General features: G+C 37.5%; 1 protein-coding gene across 4 annotated transcripts in view; it reads right to left on the minus strand.

The window, feature by feature from the left end:
- The window catches only part of SLC6A9 (solute carrier family 6 member 9), a 1,267,030-nt gene that overhangs the window by 155,039 nt on the left and 1,097,333 nt on the right, over positions 1-14,658 (minus strand). For all 4 annotated transcript variants that reach the window (XM_044085361.1, XM_044085363.1, XM_044085360.1 and 1 more), the window contains 2 exons: positions 2,923-3,057; positions 967-1,070 (listed from right to left, as the gene is read on the minus strand). In XM_044085361.1, coding sequence (XP_043941296.1) covers positions 967-1,070; positions 2,923-3,057 — 239 coding nt within the window. The remainder of the gene's footprint in view (positions 1-966; positions 1,071-2,922; positions 3,058-14,658) is intronic.

Raw genomic sequence — 14,658 nt, forward strand, 5'->3', positions numbered from 1 at the left:
TTCCCTTTATCTTCCCCATTTTCCATCATGTACTGCAAAAATGTATATATGTCCCCCCTCCCAAAAAAGGTAATATAGCATCCTCTCCCATTCCGTCCAGCTCAATTACCTTTTGTCATTTTAATATTAATTTCCTTGTACTCTATTCCCCTTTTTACTACTTTACTATCCATCCCTTTTCCACATATATAAATCATATAAACTCTCTCAACTAGGCATCATTACATATGTTACCAGATGGGTAGCAAACTGGCTCACTGATCGAACCCTCCTAATCAAAATAGGGGAAGCCACATCAAGCAGTAGACCTGTAATGAGCGGTGTACCGCAGGTTTCGGTCTTGGGGCCTCTGTTGTTTTGCTAGACCAGAAAAATATATATAATTTTTCCATATACAGTTTTCGTGAGCCTTTTGTCAGGAGATAAACTCAGAAATTTTAACTCCTAATACAGAAGTCTGTAGTCTGAAAGCTTGTAAATCTCTCCTGTAAAATGTGTGTTGGTTCAGTAAAAGTATCCATCAATTCTATGTCCCACAGCAAAGTTATTCCCTATGAGTGCTGTCATTTGTTCCAGAAAGAATATGCTAGTAGGATTATTAACTGGATTTATCATCAGCTCCTTGGTTTCCCAACCTGCTGAGACTGGGAGCACAAAAGCACAACACAGACCAAACACTGCTTTTAGAATATTGATGAGTAATTTCAGCAGGAAAATTCAACCTTCAAACTGTCTTTTAAAGTTTTTAAACTGACTAGTGAATTAACAACCACGCTACCTGTTGATTAATTTATCTTATAATAATAATTTAATTTATTTATTATTAAGCACACAGAGACTTTTCTTTTCACGTGTTTCATGTCAATCAGCCAACAGACTGGTTTTGCACAGTACAATGAACTGAAGTAAATTACTTTAAAAGGCATATGACTGAGGAAGCTTCCCTCTTTCTTACGTAAAACTTACCTGTAGCAGTTATTATGAAACTTGTTATAGGACGCCATGGTAATTAAACCACCCCAGGCACAGCCCAGGGAATAGAAAATCTGGGATGCAGCATCGCCCCAAACCTTGAAAAAGTGAGAAAATGCAAGTGAAATGGTTATGTAGACTGAGATAAAACTTGGACACAGCAGTGTAAAAGCTATATTTCAACTACACATCAGGCATGTCAGTTACTGGCTAGTTTATTTGGCAATCTCAAAACTAGTACCTCCTGTTAGAATCCCAGGAATGTATCTCACATCAAGAATGTGACAGAAGCACTATGTTTCTATAAAAGTACATCTAATGATAATTCACCCTCAGCAAAGCAATGGACAATAGTATACTGTGTCATTTAAGTTACGTGAAACATCTCTGAACAAATTGCTTGAAGAAAATTCTTTGAACTGAAAATAAAAAGTTAAAAGATTTAAAACAGCAAACTAGATTCCTTCCTTTCAACAACCTTCAAAAAATAGTAAAGAAGTACTGCTGCCCAACTCATAAGGAAAACAAAAACACTAAGGGCATCTTTCAAGCTGACAGCCTCTAAAACATCATAAGAAACCTTAGTAAAACAAACCTGGAAAAACATGTGCAAAGTGAAAAAGATAAAAGAAATATCAGAGGGAAATGATTCCAGGCATGCTGAGTATGAGTAAATAAAAAGATACATTTGATGTGTGTGTATACATATATACATACACTTAAAAGACCGATATGATAATGTTGAAATTTCACATAACTGAAACTTCACATTACTGTCTTTCAGAAGACTGACTGCTGAAACTGCTGACTTGTTTAATGTAAAATCATATACTATTGTAACATTCTCTATTATAAGATTTTATTTGTACTTGTGGAGCTTTTCTCCCCGGGCCTCCGCTGAAAAAGGGCCTGTGTACAGTCGGAATTTCCCGGTAAACAAATGTAAATAAATAATAAATAAAATAAATGTGAAGTGGTCTGTAAATGTAGTGGAAGAGTGTTTAATGATGTAGACTGGTATTAGTTAAGAAATTTGTTCTGTTGAATGAGTTCTGATTTATAGGCATATTTGGTAGGGTAATGTGATATATAGCAGTATGTTTAGTTTGGAAGAGTTTTTAGTTTAGGTAGTTGTAAAGGTTTGGATGTACATGGTTACCCGGTGGTAGGAAAGATTGGACATTTGGTTGTTTTATGTCGGTATTTTGGGTGGCGGGTTTGTGAATGTCGGTTATTTGGCAGTTGGTGATGTGAGTTGTCAGGATTGTGAAAAATCGTGTTTTTTTCGTCTCAGTTTTTTAAATGTCAGTCTACTGATATTTCATCCTTGTAAAGTAGACCCATATATATATATATGTGTGTGTGTGAGTGTGTGTGTGTGTGTGTGTGTGTGTGTACATATATATATATATATATATATATATATATATATATATATATATATATAAAATTATGTATACACACACACACACACACATATATATATATATATATATATATATATATATATATATATATATATATATATATATACACACACACACATACATACACACTTACACCCACGCAGGAATTAGCTTTGGGAGCAGAAGCATAAAACCAAGATTTTCTTTGTCTCTTTCTCTTAAGTCCATCTGCATTTGTACTTTTTTTTAATAGTGAATCTCAAGTGAACCCAGTCTGTTCTGTTCCATCTCTTGTAGTGAGCTTTGACCAAAGCATCTTGATTCCAAAAGACAAGCAAGAAATTAAGCATTTTCTGTGCTATTTATAGTATTTTACAGTAGAAGACATAAAATACATGAACTGTGATTCACTACAGTAATATACAGGCTAGGACTATCCCATCTAGCTGCTGATATTTTACATATTATTCCACGATACCGTTGATTACATAGTTTTTATAGCCCACCTTGTAGAGAATACTGTAGTTCAGGAAACAATGCATACCTTGGCATTTAAAATCATTTCCCACTGTGGAGTCAGGTAGTACTTGATACCAGTAGCAGCTCCTTCCAGCGTGACTCCGCGCACAAACAGTATTGTTAAGACCACATATGGGAAAGTAGCAGTGAAATATACAACCTAACAGACAGAAAGGTAAATGCAAGTTGTTAGACATGTTAGTCAGAATCCGAACACAGTTTGGTTTAACTATGCAATCATTAATTCAACACATCCAGATTAGGTCTCATAATAATATCTGAATAAGAAACTGTGGTACTTTAAGGTTGAACAACTGGGCTTCATCGAAATGCCAACACTGCAATCCATTCTACCAGGCAAAAACTGTTGCTCTCAGTTGCCAGACACCAAGTAAATGTTATGAGTAGGAAACTATAAAATGATATGCCTCACAAGTCAATAAACAGTGCTGTAGTGTGGTTACGTAAACCTGAACAGCCTGCTGTCAATATTATTTCTCATAGCTATGAGCAGAGGGATCAAGTAACAGCTCTAAACTTACTTGTGCACCATATTAGAAGTGATTAACAAATACATAAGACTGCTAATTATTAACTCTTCAGCATTTCTTCAAATATATTAAATTTGTTGTGGCTATTTTACTAGCAACTATATCACAATTTTATTTTCTTAACAAAGGATTTTTAGTTATGTTCGCATTTAAATTGTAGTTCACATTTAGAAATATAAGTAAAAATAACCTAATTTACACCACTAAAGAACTGAAATTTAACAGGCACATTTAAAAAAAAAATAACACAACAACCCTGAACAGGATAAAGTGGGTACCAGAAAATGAATGACTCAATTGATTAATCAAAAGAAAAATAATACGGTAACATACCTTTAAGAAAGTGGCACCTGTTGTATGTTGTAGTTATGTCTGTGTATGTACGTGTGTTTTGCAACAATGTGAGTGAGCTTTCACTGCCTCACTTCAACTACTGAGGCTCAAGAAGATAGCATATTTCTATGAAAAATAAGAACAACGTACCCTCCTCTGAGAAGGGAATGCCAGAAGCAGCTGGTGAGATTGTATCAATTTCTGTAGCTGGGGTTACAACAAGATTTTTTTTTGCAGCAAGGATATAGTAAAGGATGAAAGCTGGTTTGGAATAATGAAGATGATGGACACTGTTGAAGTAAAGTGGTCAGTGTGTATGTTCAGTGTTGTACAGAAAGCATGGACAGTACTTCTGGCATGGCAAACTGGGGTGACCATCCTCATGTTCAAAAGGGTACAGGAGATTGTGTTCTTGTTATTTCATGAATGTGTTTATGAGCTTCCCAGGGAAAACTTATGCCAGGTGCTGAAAATGAGACTTCATCCAACAGTCAAGCCTCTGATTCAGAAGGTCCACTGCAGATTCTTTCCTCATTGTGGAAAGCACAGTTGTGGATAACTTTATTTATAACAGCAGATCTTCAAGATACAGTCAACATAACAGTGAAATAATAACAACAGGGTTTACTTCCCACCTAACTTAATTTTTCCAGCTAGGATTTGCAAAAGCAGTAGCGTCTCAGCTGCTCTGCACAGAACAGAAAAGGCTGATGTTGATAAGCACTGACATAGGTGTGGATGTGGCTTCTGTTTATGTGCTGAGACGGTGCATCCCCTTGTTAATATTTTGAAATATGCATCCCAGACAGGGAAGAAGGGATGTGTCAGACAAACAGTCCTTCTTCAGTAACAATGCCCAAAGAATAAATTGTGTCAGTCAAATAGCACCAATGTGTGACATTGTAAATTTCTGTGTTTGATAAATGAGTAAGCATGGTATGGGCAAAAATAAAATAAAGTAACCACAGAAAAGGACTGAAATAAATTATTGCAGTAATGAAAGAGCTATCATCAGAAGGCTAAGGAAATAGATTAATAGTAGATAAAATATAAAGCCAACTTACCTTTTCCAGGTGTCTTTTCTCTTTATATTTCTCAACAATCAAACCCCTTCCTATTAGCCTTGAGTCCATTTTTCGCCTTTACTACTGCATCTTGTGGGCCAGATCTAAGCAAAGGGCCCATCATAAGGGAACCAAGAAAGCGGTCTGTACCCTTGCTTACATGTATGAGTGCAGAGTTTAAGGACAGTTCTAATGGCCCTAACCCTTCCTCTGAGAGATTGACATGGGCACTTGGGTCATGGCAAAGGCAGTACAGTGATATTCCTGAGCATGTACATGCTTCTGACTATAAGGTATTGAAAGCTACCATCACCACTTTGATAGCACCCACTCCATGTCTTCTGGTCTTTGTGCCTTTTAGTAACCTGCAAGCTGCTTCTTAGTGTTGGAATGGCAGTTCTGGACCACCATTTCCTCCCACAAGGATAGGCAGATCAGCATTGGCAACTTACTCCCATCCTCTGCTACTTTAGACCTCCACTGCACAAGCTTCTACTTGATTTGAGGTTATCTCAGTCATACTCAGTGCTTTATCTGCCTATTCCACAGAGGCAGAAACTAAAACAAATGTATAATTAGAAAGGTTTTTTTATGTGATGGTAGTAAAACCAGTATCATGTGATTTCACTAAAATCAATTTCAATGAAACCAATACCAATGTATTATTAACACTAAAATTCATAACAGTTGGAAATAAAAAAAGACACCAAAAATCCTACAGCCTCCATTTGATCTCTTATTTATTTATGCAGGAAAGTCTGCATAGTGCAGACTGCAAATTCTGATGAATTTTCTACACGCTGCTGATCTGCAGTTGGTCTGCCAAATTCCTGTGCTAAGAAATGGTCCTTTAGGATCTTCAGTCTTGTCTGAGAACTACCAGCCTTTTATTAATAACCAATGAGCCTTAGAAGTGTATGACTTTTAGAGTGAAAAGCTTTTTGTGAGCCTTAGAAGAGGCATCTAAAAACAATATATAATTTCTGTGCAATTAAACTTTGCTTTTTGAGATCACACATGGACTTCTCCAGAAAGGAAGAATAGTATTCCAGAGTGAAAATGCTAAACTGAAGAAATCCAGCATTTGATGTTAACATTAAGGAAAGTGTTATTCTCTGCAGCCTATTTGCTCCAGACATGTTCTTCACTTGGAAGACCTCTGGTATCATTTGGCACTACTTCAGCATCATTTGACTAAAATCTCTAAAGAAAAAAAACAAATGAATCAGTCATGGCTTAGGCCGCCAGACCCAGGGTGAACATCCTTTTTGATCTGACATCTATAAGAGTTTTTTCTGAATTTACACCTAGACAGAACAAGAAACAAATCAGTACGACATTCAGAAAAGTAAATCAAATGAAAGTAACATACTGCTTAACAGGCAAGATGATGATTAATGACTAAGAAAATCAATAGTTATGTGCATATTTAAATATTTTACTACAAAAAAGTTTTGTTTGTTTTCCATTTAGGGTTCACTACTAGAACTATAAAATGTGAAAGACTTTAATTATTCCATCTTTCTAGTAAGATAACAGAATCTGCGCAGCTGTATAATACAAACACTCTGTGTAATGTCTGACAATGCCACCATAACAACGTGTATACACATCAGCAATATTATACATGCTACAGTTTTACCACCACTTCATGTAATGCCTGACAATACCACCATAAAAGCGTGTATACACAGCAGCAATGTTATACCTACTACAGTTTTACCACCACTATAAGTAATGCCTGACAATGCCACATTAACAAATGTACAATGTATACACAGCAGCAATGTTATACATACTACAGTTTTACCACCAATGTATGTAATGCCTGATAATGCCACCATAACAAATGTACAATGTATACAGAGCAGCAATGTTATACATACTACAGTTTTACCACCACTCTATGTAATGTCCAACAATGCCACCATAACATGTATACACAGCAGCAATGTTATACATACTACAGTTTTAACACCTTTCTCTGTAATACCTGACAATGCCACAATAACAAATATACAGTGTATACACAGCAGCAATGTTTTAAACACTACAGTTTTACCACCACTCCATGTAATGCTTGACAATACCAAATGTACAATGTATACACATCAGCAATGTTATACATACTACAGTTTTACTACCACTCCACGTAATGCCTGACAAGGCCACCATAACAAATATACAGTGTATACACAGCAGAAAAGTTATACATACTACAGTTTTATCACCATCCACGTAATATCTGACAATACCAAATGTACAATGTATACACATCAGCAATGTTATACATACTACAGTTTTATCACCACTCTATGTAATGTCTGATAATACCAAATATACAATGTATACACAGCAGCAATGTTATACATACTACAGTTTTATCAGCACTCCACGTATTGTCTGACAATACCAAATGTACAATGAATACAAAGCAGCAATGTTATACATACTACAGTTTTATCACCACTCCACGTAATGTCTGACAATACCAAATGTACAATGTATATGCATCAGCAATGTTATACACTCTACAGTTTTACCATCACTCCACGTAATGTCTGACAATACCACCATAACAGCATGTATACACAGCAGCAATGTTATACATACTACAGTTTTACCACCACTCTAAGTAATGTCTGACAGTGCCACCATAACAAATATACAATGTATACACAGTAGAAATGTTATACATAATACAGTTTTACCACCACTACACGTAATGCTTGACAATGCCACCATAACAAATATAGTGTATACACAGCAGGAATGTTATACATACTACAGTTTTACCACTACTCTAAGTAATGTCTGACAATGCTACCATAATGTGTATACACAGCAGCAATGTTATACATACTACAGTTTTAACACCACTCTAAGTAATGTCTGACAATGCCACCATAACAAATATACAGTGTATACACAGCAACAATGTTATACATACTACAGTTTTACCACCAATCTAAGTAATATCTGACTATAACAAATGTTTAATGTATACACAGCAGCAGTGTTATACATAATGCAGTTTTACAACCACTATATGTAATTTCTGACAATATACTGTAAAAAATGTACAGTATATAAATAGCAGCAGTGTTATACATACTACAGTTTTACCACCACTCTGTGTGATGTCTGATAATGCCACCATAATAACATGTGTACACAGCAGCAATGTTATACTTACTACAGTTTTACCACCACTCCACGTAATGCCTGACAATGCCACCATAACAAATGTACAGTGTATACACAGCAACAATGTTATACGGGTCTATATTAGATCACAGAACACTTAGGTAAGCGGACAGGGATTAATCGACCCCATGTAAGCGAAAGCTTACAAAACCAAACTGTCAGAACAACAAAAAAAAAAAAAGTAAACACATTAAAACATGAGATTAAGTGGGGGACTGTGCCCCCCGCACCCCCCTTATTAAATATACCAACTCCGAGACCGCACTACAGTGCCGAAAATGACAAAGTACTGAAGCGGATATTTTGCAGTTTTGGTTTTGTCAATTCGACCAAGACGCATTTGAAAACATGGAAGGAACAAGGAACCCTGTTATACATACTTAAGTTCTGACAAACATCCTACACTAAAAGAAATGAAACAACACATAGGTTTGTAAATTGTTACTAAACTATTGGCCCCAAAGCTATTTTAAGCTTAGCCAAGCTTACCCCAAACTACCAAAATATTAATGGCTTGTCAATACCCCAAGGAATTTTATGAGTTCCAATATACACTTGTACACATTAAGCTTTCATAAGCTGCCCTTGTCCATTAGGGACACAGTTGCCAAAACAGAGGTAAACTTGAAATTTCACATCCAGACATCTAGGGGTAAATTTGAGATTTCCCATCCACTGCTCCAAGTTACATTTGAACATGAGAATGTCTATGCATGCCACAAACACTAAAAGCCAAAAAAGATGGCTCACATAGCGTCTAGTAAATAAAGACATCCAGGTAATCCAAACAAACCACGATAAAGGTTAAAAAAATCCAAATTTTATTATCACAGTGGTCTAGTGCTTTCATCCTTTAGGCTAGTAGGATTTCAACAGAACAATGAAATGCAAACACTAATAAAATTAGGAATTTGTTAACTTTCATTTTGGTCTGTTTGGATTACCTGGATTTCCTAATTCACTAGATGCTATGTGAGCTATCTTTTTTGTATCCACATTTGAATATGGTAAGGGATGAGCTTTGCTTCACATGGATGGGAAGCCTGTTCCAGAGAAAATGTAATCTTTGAGACACATACCTGCCCCTCAAACGTGTTCTGTTTATGTCATACACAAGCTTTAAGTCCTTACAACGGGTATTTCTGATATTTGTTTTGCAGATATGAAACAAATTCATCAATGTGTGATCACAAGGATGCCTTGTAACCTAGACATAGATGACCATACAGCAGTCTGTGTCGTTCAGGGCTAAGGCTGTGAGTGATTCTGCAGCAGACTTACTGTTTACTCCCTGTGTTCTTTTCGTGAGGAACCTCAGTGATCTCTCAAGTTGATTCAGGTGTGAACGGTGTGTTGTACTCATTGATTAGTTGGAGAGCCGAGTACAGTGGTACAATAATATCCTGGAAGCCACGCTCTTGCTTATAAGCAAATACACAGCTCTTTTTTTCTGACAAATTCCTAGTAATATATATATATATATATATATATATATATATATATATATATGGGTCTACCTGACATGGTCGACAGTTCATATGGTCGACAGTTTATTTGGTCGACAGTTCATTTGATCGACAAGCATTTTAGGTGGGGGGCTTCACCTCCCACACCCCCCAATGTGGGGGGCTGTGCCCCCCCCACACCCCTAACTATATATATCAACTCCAGGGTTGCACAACATTGGGGAAGGGGGCAAATCTGCTTGTCGACCAAATGAACTGTCGACCAAATGAGTGTCGATTATATGAACTGTCGACCATGTGAAGGGGACCCATATATATATATATATATATATATATATATATATATATATATATATATATATTTATATTTATGTGGGAGTACTATTCATATGATCATCATTCAAAAGATAACAGCAAAATATCTAAACTACTTCAATATCACAAAATTGAAGTTATACTAGGGTGATGGGTTTACTCCATTTCTCACTGTTGAGCAGCCTCAGAGTTGGTAAATATAATTAGGAGGGGTAGGGGTATGTGCAGGGGGACAAAATCTGACCACATAGAAAACCATTGACAAAAATCTGATGAAATCTAACCACATACAAGAGCAATGTTTCTGCAGGGGCAAGTCCTCCCTCCACCTCCATGAGTGGGTTGCACCCCCATACCCTCTCTTAATTATATATTCCAACTCCCAACTCACACAACAGTATGGAAAGGGCATAATAAACTCTTCGCTAGTACTTCAGTTTTGTCAGTGCTCTGTGTTTAGAAGTTTTTACTGTGTAGACATTTTACAATTTTGATATTTTACTTTGTCATATATATATATATATATATATATATATGAATATATATATATATATATATATATATATATATATATATGAATACACACACACACACACACACACACACACACGCAAAACACTCTGTTTTGAAATTAGCAAGTCAGGTTTACTATGAAGTTATGGCACACCTAGTGGGGTTTGACTTTATTGGCCTGCCTTTGTGCATAACAGACTTAAAAAGAAAAAAAAAAACTCATGGGCAGTCAGAACTGCCATATAGCTAAAACACCTGATGTCCATAAAGGGCCATTTGCATATATCCCATTTGCCTCTAATACAAGAGGTTTAAGGAATCACACAGTGGTAAGTCTAGCTTGGCTAGATTTTTCTTTTAGTTTTTATTTATTTTGGAGTGTAGAATTTTTGACTGTGTTTTGTGTTTGCTTTCAATGCTGTGTAGTGCAATCTTCATATGGGCCAGCTATGTATTCAAAGCTGAAATGCATATTAAGTTCCGGGGTGGGGCCTTATTTGGGTAGTGCATCGGGCAGGATATGGTTTGTTTCACAGTCACACTGACTGTAATGGACCAACCTTTTTTATGAAACTTTGTGGAGAGATCTTTCAGTATTATTTTCAATGGATGTGTTTCTGCGTTCCATCTGTGGGGGTGTTATATACAGAAGAGTTGCAGGATTGAGGTGCTGTACTGAATCCCTGTTAGATCTATTCATACTTTGGTTTCTCATTTTAACTAGTGAGTTAGGACAAGGACAATGTATGCCAACATTTTTACAGCATGGAAAGGGATTTGGAGATATCAGCTTTTAGCGAAAAGAACATGATGGTGAGGTGGCTGAATGTTTGGAGTAGCTGTTTAATTCATCCAGCTACTATTCAAAGACATTTTCAAAGTGGGAGAGGGGTTATCTTCGTGGACTTCCTGTATCATTATAAATTCAGACTGATAAATCATGTTGGATTCAGTGGATTGTTTTATTTGCTTTTTGATATTTTTGTATCAGTTATTATTTACACACTGTCTTATATTCTAAATGTTATCACGTAACATGGTAGGTATTACACTGATTGCTTTATTTTTCAAAGTGCATCTTAATTTGCATTTCTGGTATAAGATCATAGGAGGTTACTAGGCTACTGGCCCTGAGGACTTTATAAGCCTAGCCAAGTGTTTAGCCTATGTTTAGACAAATCAGCACCTGATGCCCCTGTCCGGTAGGAAAACAGGTGGAATCCCAGGGGTATATTTTTTATTTCCCATCCAGTTATCCAGGTTGTGCTTAAAAAGGAGTAAGGAGGTACTCTGCTTGATGCGGAGAGGGAGTCTATTCCATAGATGGGGGAGTCTCTGAGACACAAATCTGTCGCACCAACAGGTCTTGTTGATGTCACAGACTAGGTTGAGGCCATGCACGTGGGTTACTTGAGTGGATCTTGACTTGCAGAAGTAACAGTCCCATCAAGGTGGGGTCCGTGATCGCCTTGTATGCCAGACAGAGGCCACCTCTGAGGAGTCTGTATGTAACTGAGTAGAGGGATAGGGCTTTTAGCCTATCTGTGTATGGCAGATATTTGAGGCCTTGGATTTTCCTGGTGAGGAACCTCTGTGGTCTCTCCAGCTGCTGTATGTGCTTTGTGAGGTACAGGCTGTAAGGGGCGTTGTACTCAATAATGGGCCTTATAAGGGAAGAATACAGGGATGTTATGACCTCCTTGTCCCAGGATGAGATACCCTTACTTATGAGGTGGGCCATGCAGAAGGCTTTCTATACAACGGAAGCAACATGGTGGTCAAAAGTCAGGTTGCTATCAACCTGGGTGCCCAAATCCCTCACGACTGATTGTGTGCTTAGGACATTGTTATTACTGTGATAATTTGTGGGGACATCACTCTCCCCAAAGGGGATGATGATGCATTTTTTAGTATTCAGCTTGAGGCCATGTTTCTGGCACCAGCCATTTGTCTGAGTGAGACCCTCTTGGAGGATGCTCACTTCACTAGGGGAATTGATGACAGCATCCAGCTTGCAGTCATCTGCAAAGTTGGTCAGCCATAGCCCACTGGTTTTGGCCTGATTTTAAGTATTATGCTTAAAAGCACATGTATTCATGATGATAGCTTCTCAAGTTAGATAGATATAATGTTGGTTGTATTTTGAAATTATAAAATCTTTTTGTTTTCTCTTATATTTTGACTGAAAAGTTTAAATTTAGTGTACTGATTTTATAAGAAATAAATTAAGCTGATTTTTTAAAAAAAGCACTGCAAGTTCATGTAAGATGTTCAAATTCTTTTTTTTTTTTTTTGTGGGGGGGGGGGTTGTGGTCTATTGCCTAGGTACCATGTGTAAAAGAGGGTTGGCTGTTACTGTAAGCACAGAGTTACACTGGAGACCGATAGACGTGAAGTAGGATAAAGAAAAGATGTATTTTATTCAAAGCCAGATTGAGGTAAGGGCCTATAGTCACTGGCATAGTGAATGAGACCATTACTGATAACCCCTTCTTTTGTGAAGCATTTCTGAACAGCTAATGTCCTTTAATCATCCAGGTGCACTAATTGTAAATGGGAATGGTTTTAGTCACCTAACTGAATTGTGTGTGTGTGTGTGTGTGTGTGTGTGTGTGTGTGTGTGTGTGTGTGTGTGTGTGTGTGTGCGTGCGTTTGTGTGTGTGTGTGTATGCATGTGTGCATGTATGTGTGTGTGTGTGTGTGTGCACGCACACATATACATATATGTAAGGTACTGAAAAAGATATTGTAGCCCTATTACTACCCTTTTTCTGTGAAATGTTTGATAGCTACAATCCCGCACTCCCTTAAGGTGCCCAAATATAGTATAGCAAAACCATGGTAAGATCATCTAAAAGAAAAGGATTATAGACTAATTCCCATATTAATCCCAAGGGACAGAAATACGCCAAGGGTTGTGCCAGTAAGCTGACCCTCTTCCTTATTTACCTAACTTAACCATCTCCAAGAGGTTTTACAAAAGAATGGTCAAACTCAGACCATTTGAGTACATTAACACCATATACAATAACTCAGTTAGCTAAAGAGTTGCACATCACCTGCTGCAATAATGTTGGATTTTGATAAAGTCTGTGATTCTATAAGGCAGTACTACTTGTGGTTTTTGTTTGAGCCATGTGGTTTCCCTTTAACCATCATCAAGTTTGTTCTAGCAATACACCAGACACATTATGCAAGTCTTTTCAAGAATAGTGCTATGAGAATCAGTTCACTTAATGAAAGGCACAAGACAGCGCTGTCCTCTTCTCACCCACCATACTCCTGTCAACAACAGACCCAGCAACACAGCACATAAGACAGTCACGTTCCCTAAGAGTTTGGGAGCCTCCTGGAGTGGAATCAAGGGTCTTATGTTTGCAAGTGATTGCTTTATTCTCTCAGCGAAACCACCTCATATCACACAGACTGTCTATGACATGATAGGTATCTTTTATGGTGTTTATATTACCTCGTTGAAATTTTACTGCATCGAAGCAATAAATGTCAAACACAATTGTTTGATGCAGTAATATATTGAACGAGGATAAACAAACAAAAAACAACAACAAAAAAAAAAACTAAAGGGCGTAGGCAGGGGCAAGCCCCTCACACCCCCCACTACCTAAATATACCAACTCCGAGACCGCACTACATTGAGGTAAATGGAAATCTCCCCCTATGGAGATTTCCGTTTATCTGGCTGATATTCTTTGCTTTCGATATTGTCGTGCTGACAATATCAGATTCGATATTGTCAGTTTGTGACAATATAATATAGACCCCTTTTATGCTGTATCAGTGCACAAAACTGAAATACTAGCTATCGGCCAAGGGCCACAGGATGTCTAGAATACAATGGTGACCCTCCCCTTCGGGTGGTGCAGTACCCCAACCAGGTTTCTTGGGTAAAAAGTACAGTTTTGTACCTACCATAAATGTAGATGTTCGAAGATCCACATTGCTGCAGTCCTAACACTTGGGGTAGTCCGCTGTCCTCGGTCGGCCCGAATACCAAAGTATAAGGCTGACGTCGGTCAAGGCGCATTAGTCTGACGTCAGGACGTCAGGGTACAAATGCGCATGACCGACGTCATATCCTCAGTCTTTTCTTGCCCCAGATGTCAGAAGACCCTAAAAAGGTAAGGCCAAAACCAAAAAACAACAACACACCCAACACCCCTGCACCAAATATATGTACAATATATACAAATTTACAAAAGTACAACCCAACCCATACAACCACCCCTAAACACAGAGGGGAAGGAGGGAGGGTAAATTGGACTGCAGCAATGTGGATCTTCGAACATCTACA

This window comes from Protopterus annectens, chromosome 10.part0 (assembly GCF_019279795.1).
Source record: "Protopterus annectens isolate FY-2018-M chromosome 10.part0, PAN1.0, whole genome shotgun sequence".
In the NCBI taxonomy this organism is placed as follows: domain Eukaryota; kingdom Metazoa; phylum Chordata; order Ceratodontiformes; family Protopteridae; genus Protopterus; species Protopterus annectens.